Genomic DNA, 22107 nt, shown 5'->3' with positions numbered 1-22107 from the left:
GCTGGTGTGTTTGGAAGTGTTATATGCAAAGGCGACCTGCTTCACATACGTGTCCCACTCACCCCCGTGGGAAATCAACATCTTAGCCAGCTGGTCAATCAAAGTCCTGTTATGTCGCTCAACCATGCCATCGGACTTGGGGTTATAGGCAGTGGTACGCGTCTTCTTTATTCCAAGCAGCTGGCAGAGTCTCTGGATTATCTCTGCTTCAAATTGGCGACCCTGGTCGCTATGCAGGACTTCTGGCACCCCGTGCACCAGCACATAGTCCTCAAACAGGCAGTGAGCCACCGTGTGTGCCGTCTGGTTTGGCAGAGCGTACAGCGCCACGAACTTGGTGAAGTAGTCCTCAAAAACCAGGACGTATTGACTCCCCCTGGAAGTCAACGGCAGCTCCAAAATGTCCATAGCAACCCTCTGAAGGGGGCGGCCAACCCGGGACCCCCCCCATAGGAGCCCTCAGTTAGTTATTAAATATTATGTTTGTTTAATAAAGGGGAGGCATTTTCATGAGCCTTTTTGTTTTCCACCTCTCCTGCTTCATTTGACCATTGTTTTTACTGTTTATGCAGGTTCTGTTTTATGTGCAAATAAACTAAACTAAACTAGACTGCAGGTGCAGTTCCACCAACGCCCACCAGAGGTCGCTCTCTCTCAAAATTGTATTAAGTGTAAAGTATGTAAAGTTGTGATTGGTTCAATGACACCAGGAAACGGTTGTTTTTCACGGTTTTCTCTTCAGAATGTCACATAATCCTGTAATGAAAAGCTTGTAATTAAAAACCTGCTAATTATCACCAAACCTTTGACTCTTTCATGAGGTTTTTCAGACGTAGATAAACCAGTTCACCTCAAAAGTGTCATGGAATCCCTTCTTCCACCTTTCCAGGTCTTAGTAGCTGGACGTGTTTGTACTATTACTACTTATTTCAGGATGAATGAGTGAATATTATGGGATATGGGGGTGTAGCATGATCCGCTCTGGAAAATAAAAACACCTGAAAAGAACAAGGTAAACCAGTTTGGACAGGATTAGGATAAAGGTTGGTTTCCTTTTCTTCTGCTTATTCTGCAGGATTTTACATACCAGTATCCTCCAAACCGCCTTAACCTAAACTAAAACTGGCCTTAACCTGACCTAAACCTAACCTATATATATATATATATATATATATATATATATATATATATATATATATATATATATATATATATATATATATATATATATATATATATATATACATATATATATATATATATATATATATACATATATATATATATATATATATATACATATATATATATATATATACATTTCATTTATTCCATTCATGGTATATCTTCTTAATAATGTACAAAATGCCATGAAGTAAGAAAGAAAAGGAGCAGGGAGAAGAAAACTTATGATACCTGCCCCTCTCTGTTAATACCATTACGTTGACTTACTGAACACCAATCTATCTATACACATATTTATAACAAGAAAACAAACAAAAATACCACTCTTCTATCTATTTTTTCTCTTTCTCCTTCTTCTTTTTTGTAGGCACTTATCTTTTCTTTTTTAAACATTTTCTTAAGCTGATACAAACTTGTGCAACTTTTCAGTTCCTTGCTTTGTCCATGCCATAATTTTACACCTGTAACAGAAATACACATTTGTTTTATGTTTAGCCTTGCAAAAGTATGTTTGAAATCAAGTTTAAGTCTGTTGTCCTCATCCTCCAATCTGAACACATTTTGTAACTGTTCTGGTAACAATCTATGTTTTGCTTTAAACATTATTTTTAAAGTTTGAATTTCAACTATATCCACTATTTTCAATAAACCTGACGAAATAAATAATTGTGTTTGCTGGTTCTCTATGAATGACTCTCATTGCTCTTTTCTGTAGCATAAACAGAGGAGAAATGTTACTTACATAGGTATTACCCCACACTTCCACACAATCATTTAGATATGGCTAGATAAATGTACAATACAGAATTCTTAGTGTGTTAGTATTCAAAATAAACTTAACCTTATTCAAAAAAAAAAAATATATATATATATATATATATATATATATATATATATATATATATATATATATATATATATATGTATATATATATATATATATATATATATATATATATATATATATATATATATATATATATATATATATTCTTCGCCACCTTGGTTTTTACATATGCTATATGGTTTTTCCATGTCAGCTTGTTGTCTAAAATAATACCCAAAAACCTAAACACAGACACTCTCTCAATGCTCTCTCCTGCAAATGAAAGTGCAATTTCATCCTTTTTTCGATTTGTAAAAACCATAAATTTAGTTTTTTTCAGATTTAACAAAAGCTTATTTTTATCAAACCAACTTTTAAGTTTAACCATTTCATTGGTGATATTTTCAGCGATAAGCCCCAAATCATCCCCAGAACAAAAAAAATGTGTATCATCTGCAAATAAGACAAACTGTAGAGTCTTTGAAACTTCACAAATATCATTAATGTATAAAATAAAAAGTTTAGGTCCCAAAACAGATCCTTGTGGGACTCCACATACTGTCCTCAGACATTCAGATTTAGAACCCTCCAGCTGAACAGTTTTCTATTTTGTAAATAACTACTTAACCAATCCAAAGCAATTCCTCTCACACCATAATTATGTAGTTTTGAAATTAAAATGTCATGATTTATTGAATCAAACGTCTTTTTTAAATCGATAAAAACCCCAATTGTATATTTTTTGTTATCAAATGTTGTTGTTATTTCTTCCATTATTTTCGTTAGTGCCATTGCTGCAGTTCGAAACCCAATACTGACTCTCACTCAGCAAGTGATTCTTTTCCAAAAATAAATCTAACTTCTATACATATATATTTATATATATATATATATATATATATATATATATATATATATATACAGTAGACCAAATGTTTGGACACACCTTTTTCATTCAAACAAATGGGGAGGTGTTCATATATGTGTGCATATATATATATATATATATATATATATATATATATATATATATATTATACACACACATAAATACACACGTGAGTTTCTTCCCTGCTACAGTGAGAATTAGCATCAGTCTTGACTAACTTACCTGTTTATTGAAAACCGACAGGGAAACGGGAGACATGCTCAGGTGGAGGGTCTGATATTTATTATTTATTCTTTTTTATTTCCTGTTTTAGTTTTTAAATGTTTAAAAAGTTTTTAGATTGTACCCTGAGTGTCTTCTGCAAAATAATTCCTATGTTCCTTAACAAATGTACAAATAAACTGGAGGTGACGTCAGAACCCAACCAAAGAAGACAGACTCGGGTCCAAACTTTTGCATTTTATTACTTTTCTTAAAAAACAAATATACATAAGAAATGATATAAAAACCAACCGAGAACCAAAGAAGGAGTTCTTCAATGTTACAAACGGACTTTGTTACTGCAGAGAAAAAGCTAAACACTCGTGTTCCACCTGACGGCCGGACCGGAGCGGGTACCGGAGCTCCAGAGCTGGGACCGGAGCTCCAGAGCGGGGACCGGGGCGGGGCTCCGGCCCGATCCCGGCGAGGTGGCTCCGATCCCGGCCTCGGGGGTTCCGGGGTCCCGGTCCCGGCGCGGGGCTCCAGAGCGGGGACTGGGGCGGGGCTCCGGCCCGATCCCGGCGAGGGGGCTCCGATCCCGGGGGCCTCACGGCCGAGTCCCGCTGCAGAACACGGACATGCAACTGGTTCTACTTCAGCTGGTCTACGGCGGCGCCCTTCATCTGCTGCGGTCCGGGCGCCGCGGGGGGTGGGGGACTACCGGGGAGGAACTAGGGGCCTCCGGGACTCCTGGGGGCCTCAGGTCGGGGGGGTGGGGGTTGGGGGCAGGGGGCCCTCAGGTAGCCTAAGTACAAATGGTCTTTGTAAAGTTACACATTTACACTTTTTAACCCTCAGATTTATTTTTGCCTCCCTGATTTTCCTGTTTTTTTTTCTTTTCAAAGTGAGTTTTTATGAAGTTAATTATTATAATCATTATAATATAATATTATATAATTATTTTGGATATTTTGTCACTTTACCGAGCTGGAATTTCAGTTTTCCTCACATTTTTGACCCCCAGAAATGTTTGACCTGACACTAAATTGTGTTAGCCTGCCCTAGCTCAGTTAGCCTGCACTAGCTCAGTTAGCCTGCGCTAGCCCGATTAGCCTTCGATAGCTCAGTTAGCCTTCGCTAGCTCGATTAGCCTGCGCTACCTCAGTTAGCCTTCGCTAGCTGTAGTTATAGCTAGCTCAGTTAGCCTTCGCTAGCTCAATTAGCCTTCGCTAGCTGTAGTTATAGCTAGCTCTGTTAGCCTGAGGCAGATTTCATGTTAGCTAGCTCAGTTAGCCTCAACTAGCTCAATTAGCCTCAGCTAGCTCAGTTAGCCTTTGCTAGCTCAATTAACTTCAGTTAGCCTGAGGCAGATTTCATGTTAACTAGCTCAGTTAGCCTCAGCTAGCCTGAGGAAGATTTCACATTAGCTAGCTCAGTTAGCCTGAGGAAGATGTCATGTTAGCTGGCTCAGTTAGCCTCAGCTAGCCTGAGTCACCCTTGACGGAGCTCCTCCCCCAATCAGAACCTCGGGGCTCTCAGGCCACGCCCCCCCGAGTGGTTTAGCTGTTACCAAGGAGACGGCAGCTGGCGACGCCTGATGACATCAGCAGCGATGGCCACGCCCCCATGTGGTCAGAGGCGGTACTGCCACAGCGACGGTTTGAAAACTCGCTGTCGATTAAAAATAAAGTTAAAACCACGTCAGAGTTTGTGTTTCCGCCTCCAGAGGTTCAGTGTGCTTTTACTATGAAAGGGGGCCGTTTTATTTTGAAATCCTGTGTTTCTGCTCGTCTTCCTGCGGTTGGGGTTAATTCAGGGGGCGTCGTCTTAGAGGACGGTTGTTTTTACACTTTAAATATTGATCTGGTTCCGGCTAGTTTTCCCAGCATGCCCTTCACCCTGAAGCCCAGGTTAGCGTTTAGCAGTTAGCCGCGGTAAACCGATGCTAGCGTCGATCTTTAGTGCAATTGGTCGATGTGCATGAACTCGTTGTCAGGAGGCCCTTCCCACCCCGGACGTACGTTTCCATGGAGACGGTTGGGCGATGAGGGGGCGTGGCTTAGTGAAGGTCACGAGCTAAAGGTGAAGCTACGTTTCCAGAGAGCGGAACAGAGTCAGCGCGGTTTCGGGATCCGGCCCTGGAACTTTCCAGACGCGACCGAACCCTTGCGCGCCGCAGGAGACGCGCCGGAATGCTAACAATGAGCATAGCTGCTGCGGTTAACATGATCTTTTAGCTCCAACATGTTACAGCGGACCGTTCTAGTTCAGGAGAGCTAGCTGGTTTAGGTCCGCTTCCTGAGCAGCTAATGCCACTGTAGCATCATGAGTTAACTGGAACCAGCTAACTCCAACATAGCATTAGCGCATTTACTGGAAACAGCTAATGCTAAAGTAGCATTAGCGCGTTTACTGTAAACAGCTAACTCTAAAGTAGCATTAGCACGTTTACTGGAAACAGCTAACTCTAAAGTAGCATTAGCACGTTTACTGAAACCAGCTAACTCTAAAGTAGCATTAGTTGTTTTATTAGAACCAGCTAACTAACGTAGCATTAGCGCATTTACTGGAACCAGCTAACTCCAACGTAGCATCGCAAGTTTACTGGAACTAGCTAACTCAAACATAGCATTAGCGTATTTACTGGAACCAGCTAACTCCAACGTAGCATCACGAGTTAAATGGAACCAGCTAACTCTAAAGTAGCATTAGCATATTTACTAGAACCAGCTAACTCCAACGTAGCAACACGAGTTAGCTGGAACCAGCTAACTCTAAAGTAGCATTAGCATATTTACTAGAACCAGCTAACTCCAACGTAGCATCACGAGTTAGCTGGAACCAGTTAACTCTAAAGTAGCATTAGCGCATTTACTGGAACCAGCTTACTCCAATGTAGCAACACGAGTTAGCTGGAACCAGTTAACTCTAAAGTAACATTAGCGCATTTACTGGAACCAGCTAACTCCAATGTAGCAACACGAGTTAGCTGGAACCAGTTAACTCTAAAGTAGCATTAGCGCATTTACTGGAACCAGCTAACTCCAATGTAGCAACACGAGTTAGCTGGAACCAGTTAACTCTAAAGTAACATTAGCGCATTTACTGGAACCAGCTAACTCCAACGTAGCATCACGAGTTAAATGGAACCAGCTAACTCTAAAGTAGCATTAGCATATTTACTAGAACCAGCTAACTCCAACGTAGCAACACGAGTTAGCTGGAACCAGCTAACTCTAAAGTAGCATTAGCATATTTACTAGAACCAGCTAACTCCAACGTAGCATCACGAGTTAGCTGGAACCAGTTAACTCTAAAGTAGCATTAGCGCATTTACTGGAACCAGCTAACTCCAATGTAGCAACACGAGTTAGCTGGAACCAGTTAACTCTAAAGTAGCATTAGCGCATTTACTGGAACCAGCTAACTCCAATGTAGCTACACGAGTTAGCTGGAACCAGCTAACTCTAAAGTAGCATTAGCATATTTACTGGAACCGGCTAACTCCAACGTAGTATTAGGAGTTTATTGGAACTAGCGAACTCAAACGTGGCCGAACCGACTTCGATACTTTAACAGGGAAGTTTCTTCTTCGTTTCGTCGTCTCTCGTGTTTAGCCCCCGCCCGCTGGAAACGTAGCCTTCCAAGGTCCTGGTTCTGGTTCGGTGTCGGGAGAACGGTCTGCACGCCGCCGCCGTTGCCGCTTCGGTTATTGCAGCTGTTAGCAGCATCACTCCACAGGGTTTCAGGAAATCCAGAGGAGAGACGGTCAAGCGCTAGCTGGGCTAGCTTCCCCGCGCAGGTCCGCGGCGCCGCCTAGACCCGGCGCCGGCGGCGAAAGTACTTCTGAAAGAGATTCATGAGACACTTGTTCAGAGGAAACAGACCAAACTAGTCTCTAAACAGTAAAGTCTGGGGGAGCGGCGCCGGGTCCCGCCTCGGCCAATTAGAGGGCGGCAGGGCGGCCGGAGGGCCAATCAGAGGGCGGCAGGGCGGCCGGAGGGCCAATCAGAGGGCGGCAGGGCGGCCGGAGGGCCAACACGAGGGGCTGGTTTGGAGCTTGGTCCGCCGGCGCCGGGCGGCGGTTCCTCGGGGTCACGACCTCCTCGGAAGACTTGTTGCGGTCACATGATGCAGTTATTGCTGACTGTCTTCGCTCCGCCCACCGCAGCGGGAAGCTCCGCCCACTGTCCTCCTGGGGGCGTGGCTCCGGGTGTCGGCGGCCTCCTCTGCTGGAAACCCTGGACGGTCTCCATGGCAACAGCTCCACCCGGCCCCGTTAGCAACAAGCGTGAGCGCGGTCGGCGCGGTTAGCGCGGTCGGCGCTAGCGGCGATGAGTTCAGTGAGTTGGTAAAAAAGACATCACTAGGAAAAGATGCATCAGCCGGTTGAAACTGCAGCGCCGGTATAAAGTGCTCGTTAACGGTTAACTGGTTAGCGGTTAACTGGTTAACTGGTTACTAGTAAAATATCTTTCCCTGGAGTGAAACTTAGTAAACATGTTACACGTCGGTAAAAATAAACTTCTGGAATGTCTCTTTGAGTCCCAGCGGCTGCGTTTGGTCAAGCTGAACTCGTCCCCGGAGCCTGAAACAGGAAACAAGGTTACAAGGTTAGACGTAGTACAGCGGCAGCGGCACCGCGGTTAGAGCAAGGCATCATGGGAGATCAGGGGGCGGAGCCTGAAGAAGAGGGCGGCACTTTCTGGGGTTTGTTACGCAGCATTGTGGACGTCAGACAACAGGTTCCTGGAGGTCCCTAAAGACTTGCTAGCGCCCCTAAAGACTTGCTAGTGCCCCTAAAGACTTGCTAGCGCCCCTAAAGACTTGCTAGCACCCCTAAAGACTTGCTAGCGCCCCTAGAGACTTGCTAGCGCCCCATAAGACTTGCTAGCGCCCCTAAACACTTGCTAGCCCCTAAAGACTTACTAGGGCCCCTAAAGACTTACTAGCACCCCTAAAGACTTGCTAGCCCCTAAAGACTTGCTAGCGCCCCTAAAGACTTGCTAGCGCCCCTAAAGACTTGCTAGCCCCTAAAGACTTGCTAGCGCCCCTAAAGACTTGCTAGCGCCCCTAAAAACTTGCTAGCGCCCCTAAAGACTTGCTAGCGCCCCTAAAGACTTGCTAGCCCCTAAAGACTTGCTAGCACCCCTAAAGACTTGCTAGCGCCCCTAAAGACTTACTAGGGCCCCTAAAGACTTACTAGCGCCCCTAAAGACTTGCTAGCCCCTAAAGACTTGCTAGCGCCCCTAAAGACTTGCTAGCGCCCCTAAAGACTTGCTAGCGCCCCTAAAGACTTGCTAGCGCCCCTAAAAACTTGCTAGCGCCCCTAAAGACTTGCTAGCGCCCCTAAAGACTTGCTAGCCCCTAAAGACTTGCTAGCGCCCCTAAAGACTTGCTAGCGCCCCTAAAGACTTGCTAGCGCCCCTAAAGACTTGCTAGCACCCCTAAAGACTTGCTAGCGCCCCTAGCTACTTGCTAGCGCCCCTAGATAGCGCCGGAGCTCCGCTAGGCTCCGCCCCTGTGCAGTGAGCAGCATGAAGATGCAGAAGATGGATGTTAGTGGAGGAAGATGATGACAGTCTGAACCAGAACCTCCAGAACCAGAACCCCCTGAACCAGAACCAGAACCCCCTGAACCAGAACCAGAACCTCCTGAACCAGAACCTCCTGAACCAGAACCAGAACCCCCTGAACCAGAACCTCCTGAACCAGAACCAGAACCCCCTGAACCAGAACCAGAACCCCCCCTTAACCAAAACCAGAACCCCCCTGAACCAGAACCCCCTGAACCAGAACCTCCTGAACCAGAACCAGAACCTCCTGAACCAGAACCAGAACCAGAACCTCCTGAACCAGAACCTGAACCTGAACCAGAACCTCCTGAACCAGAACCTGAACCAGAACCTCCTGAACCAGAACCAGAACCAGAACCCCCTGAACCAGAACCAGAACCTGAACCAGAACCTCCAGAACCAGAACCTCCTGAACCAGAACCAGAACCTCCTGAACCAGAACCAGAACCTCCTGAACCAGAACCTCCTGAACCAGAACCTGAACCTCCTGAACCAGAACCTCCTGAACCAGAACCAGAACCAGAACCCCCTGAACCAGAACCAGAACCAGAACCCCCTGAACCAGAACCAGAACCTCCTCAAACCAGAACCTCCTGAACCAGAACCTGAACCAGAACCTCCTGAACCAGAACCAGAACCAGAACCTCCTGAACCAGAAACCCCCCAGAACCCGAGACCCCTAACCCAGTACCAGGACCCCCCCCCCTCCCCGGTGGTTTCTGGTGACATCATTCTCTACGCAGACGACGGCCACCTATACCCATCACCCCCACCTGTACCCATCACCCCCACCTGTACCCATCACCCCCACCTGTACCCATCACCCCCACCTGTACCCATCACCCCCACCTGTACCTGTACCCATCACCCCCACCTGTACCTGTCACCCCCACCTATACCCCTCACCCCCACCTGTACCCGTCACCCCCACCTGTACCCGTCACCCCCACCTGTACCTGTACCCGTCACCCCCACCTATACCCATCACCCCCACCTGTACCCATCACCCCCACCTGTACCCGTCACCCCCACCTGTACCCGTCACCCCCACCTATACCCATCACCCCCACCTGTACCCGTCACCCCCACCTATACCCATCACCCCCACCTGTACCTGTCACCCCCACCTATACCCCTCACCCCCACCTATACCCATCACCCCCACCTATACCCATCACCCCCACCTGTACCCATCACCCCCACCTGTACCCATCACCCCCACCTGTACCCATCACCCCCACCTGTACCTGTACCCATCACCCCCACCTGTACCTGTCACCCCCACCTATACCCCTCACCCCCACCTGTACCCGTCACCCCCACCTGTACCCGTCACCCCCACCTGTACCTGTCACCCCCACCTATACCCCTCACCCCCACCTGTACCCGTCACCCCCACCTGTACCCGTCACCCCCACCTGTACCTGTACCCGTCACCCCCACCTATACCCATCACCCCCACCTGTACCCATCACCCCCACCTGTACCCGTCACCCCCACCTGTACCCATCACCCCCACCTGTACCCGTCACCCCCACCTATACCCATCACCCCCACCTGTACCCATCACCCCCACCTATACCCATCACCCCCACCTGTACCCATCACCCCCACCTATACCCATCACCCCCACCTGTACCCATCACCCCCACCTGTACCCGTCACCCCCACCTATACCCATCACCCCCACCTGTACCCATCACCCCCACCTATACCCATCACCCCCACCTGTACCCATCACCCCCACCTATACCCATCACCCCCACCTGTACCCATCACCCCCACCTGTACCCGTCACCCCCACCTATACCCATCACCCCCACCTGTACCCATCACCCCCACCTATACCCATCACCCCCACCTGTACCCATCACCCCCACCTGTACCCATCACCCCCACCTGTACCTGTCACCCCCACCTATACCCATCACCCCCACCTGTACCCATCACCCCCACCTATACCCATCACCCCCACCTGTACCCATCACCCCCACCTGTACCCATCACCCCCACCTGTACCCATCACCCCCACCTATACCCATCACCCCCACCTGTACCCATCACCCCCACCTGTACCCATCACCCCCACCTGTACCCATCACCCCCACCTATACCCATCACCCCCACCTGTACCCATCACCCCCACCTGTACCCATCACCCCCACCTATACCCGTCACCCCCACCGGTCCTGGATCTTGCCGGGCCTGAACCTCTAAAGACGGAACCGATTCACCTCCTGGCAGAACCAGAACCTGGTCTTCATCTCTAAACCCGGAACCTGGGGCCCTGATTGGTTCTGTTCCCCCGACCCCCCCGGGACCAGGACCAGGACCAGGACTGGGACCGGGACCCGACCCGGGACCAGGACCAGGACTGGGACCGGGACCCGACCCGGGACCGGGACCAGGACTGGGATCCGACCCGGGACTGGGACCCACGGTCCTGGTACCACATGGAACCTCAGACTGTAAATCCACGTTAGCCACAGGGAGGAAAGGAGGACCCAGCGGACAGGGGGCGGGGCCAGAGGTCAAGGGGCGGGGCCACATGGCCAGGGGGCGGGGCCACAGCCCAGGGGGGCGGGGCCTTCAGGTAAGTAGCAACGGTTTTTGTAATGATGCACATTTTTTTTTTTTTTTTGGTGTTTACTATTTTTTTCTCTCTTGTACATACTCTTTTTCTACTTTTTATATCGCTCTTTTTATTATTTAACTTATTGGTTATTTCTATTTTTAAAAAAATTTAAAATTTAAATTTGGCTGCACGACTGAATTTCTCCGCTGGGAGATCAATAAAGTCTTCTATTCTATTCTATTCTATTCTATTCTATTCTATTCTATAATTATTCTTGATATTTTGTCACTTTACCGAGCAGGAATTTCAGTTTTCCTCACAATTTTTACCCCCATAGCCCAGGCTCAGTTAGCCTCAGCTAGCTCAGTTAGCCTCAGCTAGCTCAGTTACGGGCCAGGGGGCGGGGCCACAGGGCGTGGGGCGGGGCCAGAGGCCAAGGGGGCGGGGCCACAGGCCTGTCTGCTGGGTCCTCGTTCCTCCTTTAGCACAAACAAACAAACACTCGGACACGGAGCTGCAGAAACGACACTTTTATAAAAAACGGGAGTAAAAAAAGGTACAAAAGTAAAAAAATGGATCAGAAACACAAAGTTCAGTCCCAGAGATTCTGATGATGATGAAGGTGAGGATGATGATGGTGATGATGATGATGATGATGATGATGATGGTGATGATGGAGATGAAGGTGAAGGCGCGGCTGCGTCAGCTAGCGATGGCGGCGGAGCCGGCGGCTTTGGCGGCCTTGGCGAGAGGGGCGGGGCCTGCAGCGAGGGGGGCGGGGCTTGGCGCCCGCAGCAGCGCCACCACCAGGAAGAGGGTGGAGGCCGGCAGGTACACGAGCAGGAAGAGCAGCACGTCCTCGCTGAGCACCAGCACCAAGTCCCGCGGCTCCGCCAGCGCCCAGTCCACCAGGACGCCCACCAGCAGGTAGTACACCTGGAACTCCTGGAGCTCCGCCCACTCCCCGCCCTGGCCCCCCGGCCCCGCCCCCTCCGGGCTAGCCACGCCCCCTCCGCACTCACTCACCATGGGCTTCATCTCCGCCTCCTTCACCCGGCTCCGCCCACGCTCCGCCGCGCGCTCCAACCGCCGGCTGCTCTCCACGAACTCCTGGGGGCGGAGCCAGAGACAAATGTTAGAGGGGTGGGCGGGGCCAACAGACTGGGGGCGGGGCCAGAGACAACAGTTAGAGGGTGGGCGGGGCCAGAGACAAAGGTTAGAGGGTGGGCGGGGCCAGAGACAAAGGTTAGAGGGGGGGCGGGGCCAGAGACAAAGGTTAGAGGGGGGGCGGGGCCAGAGACAACAGTTAGAGGGTGGGCGGGGCCAGAGACAACAGTTAGAGGGTGGGCGGGGCCAGAGACAAAGGTTAGAGGGGTGGGCGGGGCCAGAGACAAAGGTTAGAGGGTGGGCGGGGCCAGAGACAAAGGTTAGAGGGGGGGCGGGGCCAGAGACAACAGTTAGAGGGTGGGCGGGGCCAGAGACAACAGTTAGAGGGTGGGCGGGGCCAGAGACAAAGGTTAGAGGGGTGGGCGGGGCCAGAGACAAAGGTTAGAGGGTGGGCGGGGCCAGAGACAAAGGTTAGAGGGTGGGCGGGGCCAGAGACAAAGGTTAGAGGGTGGGCGGGGCCAGAGACAAAGGTTAGAGGGGGGCGTGGCCAACAGACTGGGGGCGGGGCCAGAGACAAAGGTTAGAGGGGGGCGTGGCCAAAAGACTGAGGGCGGGGCCAGAGACAAAGGTTAGAGGGGGGCGTGGCCAAAAGACTGAGGGCGGGGCCAGAGACAAAGGTTAGAGGGGGGCGTGGCCAAAAGACTGAGGGCGGGGCCAGAGACAAAGGTTAGAGGGGGCGTGGCCAAAAGACTGAGGGCGGGGCCAGAGACAAAGGTTAGAGGGTGGGCGGGGCCAGAGACAAAGGTTAGAGGGGGGGCGGGGCCAGAGACAACAGTTAGAGGGTGGGCGGGGCCAGAGACAAAGGTTAGAGGGTGGGCGGGGCCAGAGACAACAGTTAGAGGGGGCGTGGCCAACAGACTGGGGGCGGGGCCAGAGACAAAGGTTAGAGGGGGGGCGGGGCCAGAGACAAAGGTTAGAGGGTGGGCGGGGCCAGAGACAAAGGTTAGAGGGGTGGGCGGGGCCAGAGACAAAGGTTAGAGGGTGGGCGGGGCCAGAGACAACAGTTAGAGGGGGCGTGGCCAACAGACTGGGGGCGGGGCCAGAGACAAAGGTTAGAGGGGGGCGGGGCCAGAGACAAAGGTTAGAGGGGTGGGCGGGGCCAACAGACTGGGGGCGGGGCCAGAGACAAAGGTTAGAGGGGGGCGGGGCCAGAGACAACAGTTAGAGGTGGGCGGGGCCAACAGACTGGGGGCGGGGCCAGAGACGCGTCAGAGTGCAGCGAACTGTCATAGACATGAATGGTAGCAGCTCTCATAGACAATCGGCTGCGTCCGAAATCCCAAACTTCCTCCTAATGAGTATGCTAAATGAGTGTGTGATATTTTTTAGTGCGCCCGAAACATTAAAACGTACTCAGTAGTATTTACTATCCATACTCAATAGTATGTACTATCCATACTCATGGATTGATGCTTCCCACAATGCAATGGTGTTTGGTTGCTAAGTGATACGTATATGTCATAAGTATAATATTAAGTATAATAATATTATTATATAATATTAATATTATAATATTCGTATTTAATAATATTATATAATGTAATCTTTTTTTGGGCCACAATAAACAGGAAAGAGCGGAGCTGCTACTGCTGCTGTGACAGGTTACCATGGTAACAACCCCCCCCTACGGCAGGAAGTGCCGTGTGCGCTCTTAATAGTACGTCTGAATTAATCCACACTACCGATATTTACTCAAAATTGTGCCTTTTAGTGCTTTTAGTGTGAATCCAGAGTAACAGAACAAATTAGATTTGTCCAGTCCAGTATGGTCTAGTCCGGTCTAGTCCTGTCCAGTCCCCCCCGGTCCCCCGTTCTCACCATCAGGGCCTTGTCCATGAAGAACTCCCGTCCCGGCGAGCCGTCGTTGTACTTGGTGTCGACGGCGAAGCAGAGGAACAGCACGTCCACCACGATCTCGAACACGGACAGGAAGCAGTGGGCCACCAGGAAGGAGAACAGGCTAACGATGGCTAGCGGCAGCAGCCACTCCGCGTAGTCGCGCTGGGAGTTGAGCAGCAGCACGCCGGCAAACGCCGTCATGGTCATGATCAGCACCTACGGGTGGGGGGGAGAGTCAACCAGGGACCCACTAGCTCCTACTAGCACCTACTAGCTCCTACTAGCACATACTAGCACCTACTAGCTCCTACTAGCTCCTACTAGCACCTACACCTAGGTACTAGTAGGTGCTAGTAGGTACTAGTAGGTAGTAGTAGGCGCTAGTAAGTACTAGTAGGTGCTAGTAGGCACTAGTAGATGCTACTAGGTGCTAGTAGATGCTAGTAGGACCCGGCGGCGCCTCACCTTCCCCAGGAATAGCACGAAGTCTCCGATGGCGTTGATGGTGGCGACACGCAGCGCGTTCTCCACCAGGATGACGAAGGCGTCGCGTGCCGACGTGCAGAAGCTGGTGCTGTTGATGGCGGTGGCGGCGTACGCGTTCTGGGGAGAGAGGGGGCAGGTGAGACCTGGGTGGGGCTGGGGGCGGGGCCAGCCGCTCACCTGGTCCTAGCAGTCATGGGCTAGCAGTCATGGGCTAGCAGTCATGGGCTAGCGGTCATGGGCTAGCGGTTTTGAGCTAACGGTTGTGTGCTAAACGTTGTGGGCTAACGGCAGTGGGCCGGGGGCGGGGCCAGAGTTGGGGGCGGGGCTAAGGCCGACCACTCACCTGATTGAGATAGTTGAGGCATTTCTCCAGACACCACAGGCAGCAGATGCAGGACTTGAGCAGACAACGAGCACAGACGTTCTCCTGCAGGGACAAGACCGTTAGACCAGGAACCGGGGCTCTGTCGCCACGGAAACATCTCCCTAGTAGGTGCTAGTAGGTGCTAGTGGGTGCTAGTAGGTGCTAGTAGGTGCTAGTGGTTGCTAGTGGGTGCTAGTAGGTAGTAGTAGGTGCTTGTAGGTGATAGTAGGTGCTAATGGTTGCTAGTGGGTGCTAGTAGGTGCCAGTAGGTGGTAGTGGGTGCTAGTGGGTGGTAGTAGGTGCTAGTGGGTGCTAGTAGCTGCTAGTAGATACTAGTAGAGGCTAGTAGGTGCTAGTGTGTGCTAGTGGGTGCTAGTGGGAGCTAGTAGGTGCTAGTAGGTGCTAGTGGGTGCTAGTGGGTGCTAGTAGGTACTCGTAGGTGCTAGAGGGTGCTAGTAGGAGCTAGTAGGTGCTAGTAGGTGCTAGTAGGTGCTAGTAGGTGCTAGTAGGTGCTAGTAGGTGGTAGTGGGTGATAGTGGGTGCTAGTAGGTGCTAGTGGGTGCTAGTAGGTGCTAGTAGGGGCTAGTAGGTGCTAGTGGGTGCTAGTAGGTGCTAGTGGGTGCTAGTAGGGGCTAGTAGGTGCTAGTGGGTGCTAGTAGGTGCTAGTAGGTACTAGTAGGTGCTAGTAGGGGCTAGTAGGTGCTAGTAGGTACTAGTAGGTGCTAGTAGGGGCTAGTAGGTGCTAGTGGGTGCTAGTCGGTACTAGTAGGTGCTAGTGGGTGCTAGTAGGTGCTAGTGGGTACTAGTAGGTGCTAGTAGGTGCTAGTAGGTGCTAGTGGGAGCTAGTAGGTGCTAGTGAGTGCTAGTAGGAGCTAGTAGGTGCTAGTGGATACTAATAAGGGCTAGTAAAACGCATCCCTACCCGTCCTTTGAGCTGGTTGTGCAGGTACATTAGCACTAGCCGCGGGACCTTGACCAGCGTGATGATGAAGGAGCCCTTAGCGACGGTTCCCAGGTGGTACCGGACCAGCCGCAGCACCGACGACAGGATCGGCGTCACCGGCAGGCGGTTCTTGTCCCTGGTGAAGTAGTAGGTGACGACGGCGCCAGCCACCGTCATCTGCTGGCAGGCCAGGATGAACTCGCTGATCCAGACCAGGCCCAGGAAGTGGTACCAGGGCAGGTACTGCAGCGGGCCCGTCAGCCGGAACTCGATCAGACCCGTCTCCTCGTTCTGCTCCGGGTTCCCTAAAGGACCAGAACCAGGACCAGGGGGGGGGGTTAGAAATCAGAACCAGGACCCAGACCCAGAACCAGGACCAGGGGGCCCGTTAGCCGGAACTCGATCAGACCTGTCCCCTCGTTCTGCTCCGGGTTCCCTCAAGGACCAAAGACGGCTAGCTGAGCCAGTGAGCTAACGGTCCTGTGCTAACGGTCCTGTGCTAACGGTCCTGTGCTAACAATCCTGTGCTAACGGCAGTGGGGCTAACGGCAGTGGGCTAACAGTCGTAGGTTAATGTTCCTGTGCCAACGGTTGTGTGCTAATGGCCATGTGGTAACGGCAGTGGCCTAACGGCAGTGACCTAACGACAGTGTCCTAACGGCAGTGCCCTAACTACAGTGGCCTAACGGCAGTGACCTAACGGCAGTGCCCTAACGGCAGTGCCCTAACGGCAGTGTCCTAACGGCAGTGCCCTAACGACGGTGTCCTAACGGCAGTGTTCTAACGGCAGTGTCCTAACGACAGTGTCCTAACGGCAGTGTCCTAACGGCAGTGCCCTAACGGCAGTGACCTAACGACAGTGTCCTAACGGCAGTGCCCTAACTACAGTGGCCTAACGGCAGTGACCTAACGGCAGTGCCCTAACGGCAGTGCCCTAACGGCAGTGTCCTAACGGCAGTGCCCTAATGGCAGTGGCCTAACGACGGTGTCCTAACGGCAGTGTTCTAACGGCAGTGTCCTAACGACAGTGGCCTAACGGCAGTGTCCTAATGACAGTGGCCTAACGACAGTGTGCTAACGGCAGTGTCCTAACGGCAGTGTCCTAACGACAGTGGCTTAACGGCAGTGCCCTAACGGCAGTGCCCTAACGGCAGTGACCTAACGGCAGTGCCCTAACGGCAGTGCCCTAACGGCAGTGTCCTAACGGCAGTGTCCTAACGGCAGTGCCCTAATGGCAGTGGCCTAACGACGGTGTCCTAACGGCAGTGTCCTAACGGCAGTGTCCTAACGACAGTGGCCTAACGGCAGTGTCCTAATGACAGTGGCCTAACGGCAGTGTCCTAACGGCAGTGTCCTAACGGCAGTGTCCTAACGACAGTGGCTTAACGGCAGTGTCCTAACGGCAGTGTCCTAACGGCAGTGTCCTAACGGCAGTGTCCTAACGGCAGTGTCCTAACGGCAGTGTCCTAACGGCAGTGCCCTAACGGCAGTGGCCTAACGGCTGTGCCCTAACGGCGGTGGCCTAACGGCAGTGCCCTAACGGCAGTGTCCTAACGACGGTGACCTAACGGCAGTGGCCTAACGGCAGTGCCCTAACGGCGGTGGCCCAACAGCAGTGCCCTAACGGCTGTGCCCTAACGGCGGTGGCCTAACGGCAGTGCCCTAACGGCAGTGTCCTAACGACGGTGACCTAACGGCAGTGGCCTAACGGCAGTGCCCTAACGGCAGTGGCCTAACGGCAGTGCCCTAACGGCAGTGTCCTAACGACGGTGACCTAACGGCAGTGTCCTAACGGCAGTGCCCTAACGGCAGTGGGCTAACGGCAGTGGGCTAACGGCAGTGGCCTAACGGCAGTGCCCTAACGACAGTGACCTAACGGCAGTGTCCTAACGGCAGTGCCCTAATGGCAGTGACCTAACGGCAGTGTCTTAACGGCAGTGCCCTAATGACGGTGGCCTAACGGCAGTGTCAGTGGCCTAACGGCCTAACGGCAGTGCCCTAACGGCAGTGACCTAACGGCAGTGCCCTAACGGCAGTGACCTAACGGCAGTGACCTAACGGCAGTGCCCTAACAGCAGTGACCTAACGGCAGTGTCCTAACGGCAGTGCCCTAACGGCAGTGACCTAACGGCAGTGTCAGTGGCCTAACGACCTAACGGCAGTGCCCTAACAGCAGTGCCCTAATGGCAGTGCTCTAACGACAGTGCCCTAACGGCAGTGCCCTAACAGCAGTGGCCTAACAGCAGTGGCCTAACAGCAGTGCCCTAACGACAGTGCCCTAACAGCAGTGCCCTAACGACAGTGCCCTAACGGCAGTGGCCTAACGGCAGTGCCCTAACGGCAGTGCCCTAACGGCGGTGCCCTAACCGCAGTGCCCTAACGGCAGTGCCCTAAGGGCAGTGCCCTAACGGCGGTGCCCTAACGGCAGTGCCCTAACGGCAGTGGCCTAACGACAGTGACCTAACGGCAGTGCCCTAACGGCGGTGGCCTAACAGCAGTTCCCTAACGGCAGTGCCCTAACGGCGGTGCCCTAACGGCAGTGCCCTAACGGCAGTGGCCTAACGACAGTGGCCTAACGGAGTGAGTGAGTGAGTGAGTGAGTGAGTGAGTGAGTGAGTGAGTGAGTGAGTGAGTGAGTGAGTGAGTGAGTGAGTGAGTGAGTGAGTGAGTGAGTGAGTGAGTGAGTGAGTGAGTGAGTGAGTGAGTGAGTGAGTGACCCACCGGTGGTCCCCAGGAACAGCAGCACCAGGGTCCAGTACAGCCAGAACAGCAGCAGGGCCAGGAAGGTGATGAACGGCTGCAGCGCCAGCAGCGGCAGGTGCAGGAAAACCTTCCCCGCTACGTGGAACAACGCCACCGTTAGAGCCACGCGCTTCCTCATGAACAGCATCAGCAGCAGCAGGATCACCTGCACATAAACACACGTACATGTACACACATGTACACACACACACACACACACACACACACACACACACACACACACACACACGCACACATACACACACGGTTAGAGCCACGTGCTTCCTCATGAACAGCATCAGCAGCAGGATCACCTGCACATAAACATGGATACATGTACACACACACACACACACACACACACACACGCACACACACACACACACACACGTACACACACACACACACACACACACACACACACACACACACACACACACACACGTTGAGCTCAAAGGTGTCGGGTCGAAGGTCACTGATACTGAAGCTGCTGATCACAGGATCAAGTTATCAGGAAACCAGTCACTGATCAATGATCAATCACCCACACATGTACACATGTACACACATATATACACACACTAACACACATGTACACACACGTACACACATGTACACACATATATACACACACTAACACACACGTACACACATGTACACACATATATACACACACTAACACACACGTACACACATGTACACACATATATACACACACTAACACACACGTACACACATGTACACACATATATACACACACCAACACACATGTACACACACTAACACACACTAACACACATGCACTGGTATATTTGTAGCTAGTCTGTCCTGTATTCGTTATTATTATTATTATTATTATTATTATTATTATTATTAAGCTGAACTCTGACCTGGCCCGGATGGAGTTCTGAAGGAAAACATCTATGAACTTAAAGGTATTACTGTAATTTGGAATGTAATGTTCCTCTTCCTAACAAACCCAGAGCCACTGAATCAAAAGATTTCAGGCCGATTGCTCTTACTTCCATTCTGGGAAAACACTTTGAGAGAGTCATAAGCAAACAAATCATAATGTCTGTTTCTGGCTCCTTAGATCATCTTCAGTTTGCTTATAAAAGTAAGATAAGATAAGATAAGATATACCTTTTACTCCCTCAATGGGGAAACTCACATGTTAGCAGCAGTAACTTCACACACACATGCAGGGGAGGGGGTAAAAAAGTAAAACAATATATATATTTACAAGATATAGACAGTATATATACATTGCGATGGAAATAAAAAGTAGTTCGAAGGAAAAGAAAATCAGTGCAAACAAAAGCAGTCAGAGGGAAGTGATGACTAACCCTCACCCTTACTTTTCTCATTGTACACAAATGAGTTCCAATTGGATCAAGAGAAATTAATCTGTTTAAGTACCAGACGGCCCTGGTTGCTCTACTTAAGAGGGGGGATACAGTTGGTGAGAGACATTTAGAGGACACGTGTCTTCTCTACTTGAGAGGGGGCATACAGTTGGTGAGAGACATTTAGAGGACACGTGTCTTCTCTACTTAAGAGGGGGATACAGTTGGTGAGAGACATTTAGAGGACACGTGTCTTCTCTACTTGAGAGGGGGCATACAGTTGGTGAGAGACATTTAGAGGACACGTGTCTTCTCTACTTGAGAGGGGGATACAGTTGGTGAGAGACATTCAGAGGACACGTGTCTTCTCTACTTGAGAGGGGGATACAGTTGGTGAGAGACATTTAGAGGACACGTGTCTTCTCTACTTGAGAGGGGGCATACAGTTGGTGAGAGACATTTAGAGGACACGTGTCTTCTCTACTTGAGAGGGGGCATACAGTTGGTGAGAGACATTTAGAGGACACGTGTCTTCTCTACTTGAGAGGGGGATACAGTTGGTGAGAGACATTTAGAGGACACGTGTCTTCTCTACTTGAGAGGGGGATACAGTTGGTGAGAGACATTTAGAGGACACGTGTCTTCTCTACTTGAGAGGGGGATACAGTTGGTGAGAGACATTTAGAGGACACGTGTCTTCTCTACTTGAGAGGGGGGATACAGTTGGTGAGAGACATTTAGAGGACACGTGTCTTCTCTCCATAACTGCTGTGATTTGAGCTTCTTGGAGATTAATGTGATGAAAACAAAGGAACTGGTCATATTGGATAAAGATCCTGTGCAGCCCCTTGAAAATCCAGGATCACACTGCAGAGGGAGTAGGAGACTTTAAATACCTAGGTACCTTTATTGACAGCAATCTTAACTTTAGTAACAACACTGACAACATCTTGAAATCTTGAAATCAACGGCTACATTTACTACGCAAGCGCAACTCTTTTAGTGTGAGCAGCAGATTATGGAGACTATAACATATATATTATAGTCTCCATAGTAATATACAGTATAATGTCTATCAGAACCTCATAGAGGGAATCTTAACCTTTAACATGGCAACGTGGTACGGCAACCTCACCACAAAAAATACATGCAAGCTACAAAGAAAAGTGAATCTAGCCTCAAAAATAACAGGGAAGACACAGCAACTGTTTGTTGCTGCGTTATGTTACTGTTGTTTTTGTGTTATGAGACAAAAGACAAAACTCCACTTGTGGACAAATAAACTAACTAACTTACTACACACATGTACACACATATACACACACACACATACACATACACACACAGCTGAGCGTCGGCGACACGCCAGCTAGGCTAGGCTAGGTCACCTACGGTGAACACGGAGGCCGCTACGGCGTAAACCAGCAGCGCCTGGCCGCCATCCCCGATCTCCGGCTGATCCTTGGCCTCCCGCGGCGCCGGCGACGACGCGGCCGTGGCGTTTCCATGGAGACGGTGGTCGATGTAGAGCCACCAGAGCACGCCAGTACCCGCTAGGAGAGACACCGCTAGTTAGCACACCGCTAGGTAATGTTAACACACCGCTAGTCAGCAAACCGCTAGGTAGCAAACTGCTAGGTAGTGTTAGCACACCGCTAGGTAGTGTTAGCACACCGCTGGTTAGCACACCACTAGGTAATGTTAACACCACGCTAGTCAGCAAACCACTAGTTAGTAAACCGCTAGTTATAATAATAATAATAATAACCTTTATTTAACCAGTTAAGACTCATTGAGATTAAAAATCTCTTTTCCAAGAGCGACCTGGCCAGCGACTAGCTAGTGTTAGCAAACCTGTAGTTAGGACACTGCTAGTTAGCACACTGCTAGTTAGCACACCGCTAGTTAGCACACCGCTAGTTAGCAAACCACTATTTAGAAAACCACTAGTTAGCACACTGCTAGTTA

The 22107-nt window shown here is 50.6% G+C and overlaps 1 protein-coding gene across 4 annotated transcripts in view; it reads right to left on the bottom strand.

Annotated features, from left to right (window-relative positions):
- Positions 1–3347: 3347 nt before the first annotated feature.
- LOC133462757 (choline transporter-like protein 1) overlaps positions 3348–22107 on the bottom strand; it is a 46971-nt gene continuing 28211 nt past the window's right edge. For 2 of the 4 annotated variants that reach the window (XM_061744181.1, XM_061744182.1), the window contains exons 8-14: positions 21532–21692; positions 18773–18959; positions 16031–16356; positions 15088–15171; positions 14724–14861; positions 14238–14474; positions 11774–12362 (exon numbers count right to left, since the gene is read on the bottom strand). In XM_061744181.1, coding sequence (XP_061600165.1) covers positions 11955–12362; positions 14238–14474; positions 14724–14861; positions 15088–15171; positions 16031–16356; positions 18773–18959; positions 21532–21692 — 1541 coding nt within the window. In that variant the 3' untranslated portion in view covers positions 11774–11954. Of the gene's footprint in view, positions 7690–11773; positions 12363–14237; positions 14475–14723; positions 14862–15087; positions 15172–16030; positions 16357–18772; positions 18960–21531; positions 21693–22107 lie in introns of those variants that run through there. The other 2 variants (XM_061744184.1, XM_061744183.1) reach the window with 2 other exon arrangements.

Source organism: Cololabis saira, chromosome 16 (genome assembly GCF_033807715.1).
Source record: "Cololabis saira isolate AMF1-May2022 chromosome 16, fColSai1.1, whole genome shotgun sequence".
In the NCBI taxonomy this organism is placed as follows: domain Eukaryota; kingdom Metazoa; phylum Chordata; class Actinopteri; order Beloniformes; family Belonidae; genus Cololabis; species Cololabis saira.
Note: the sequence above shows the minus strand (reverse complement) of the source record. Positions and strands in the feature narration are given on the sequence as shown.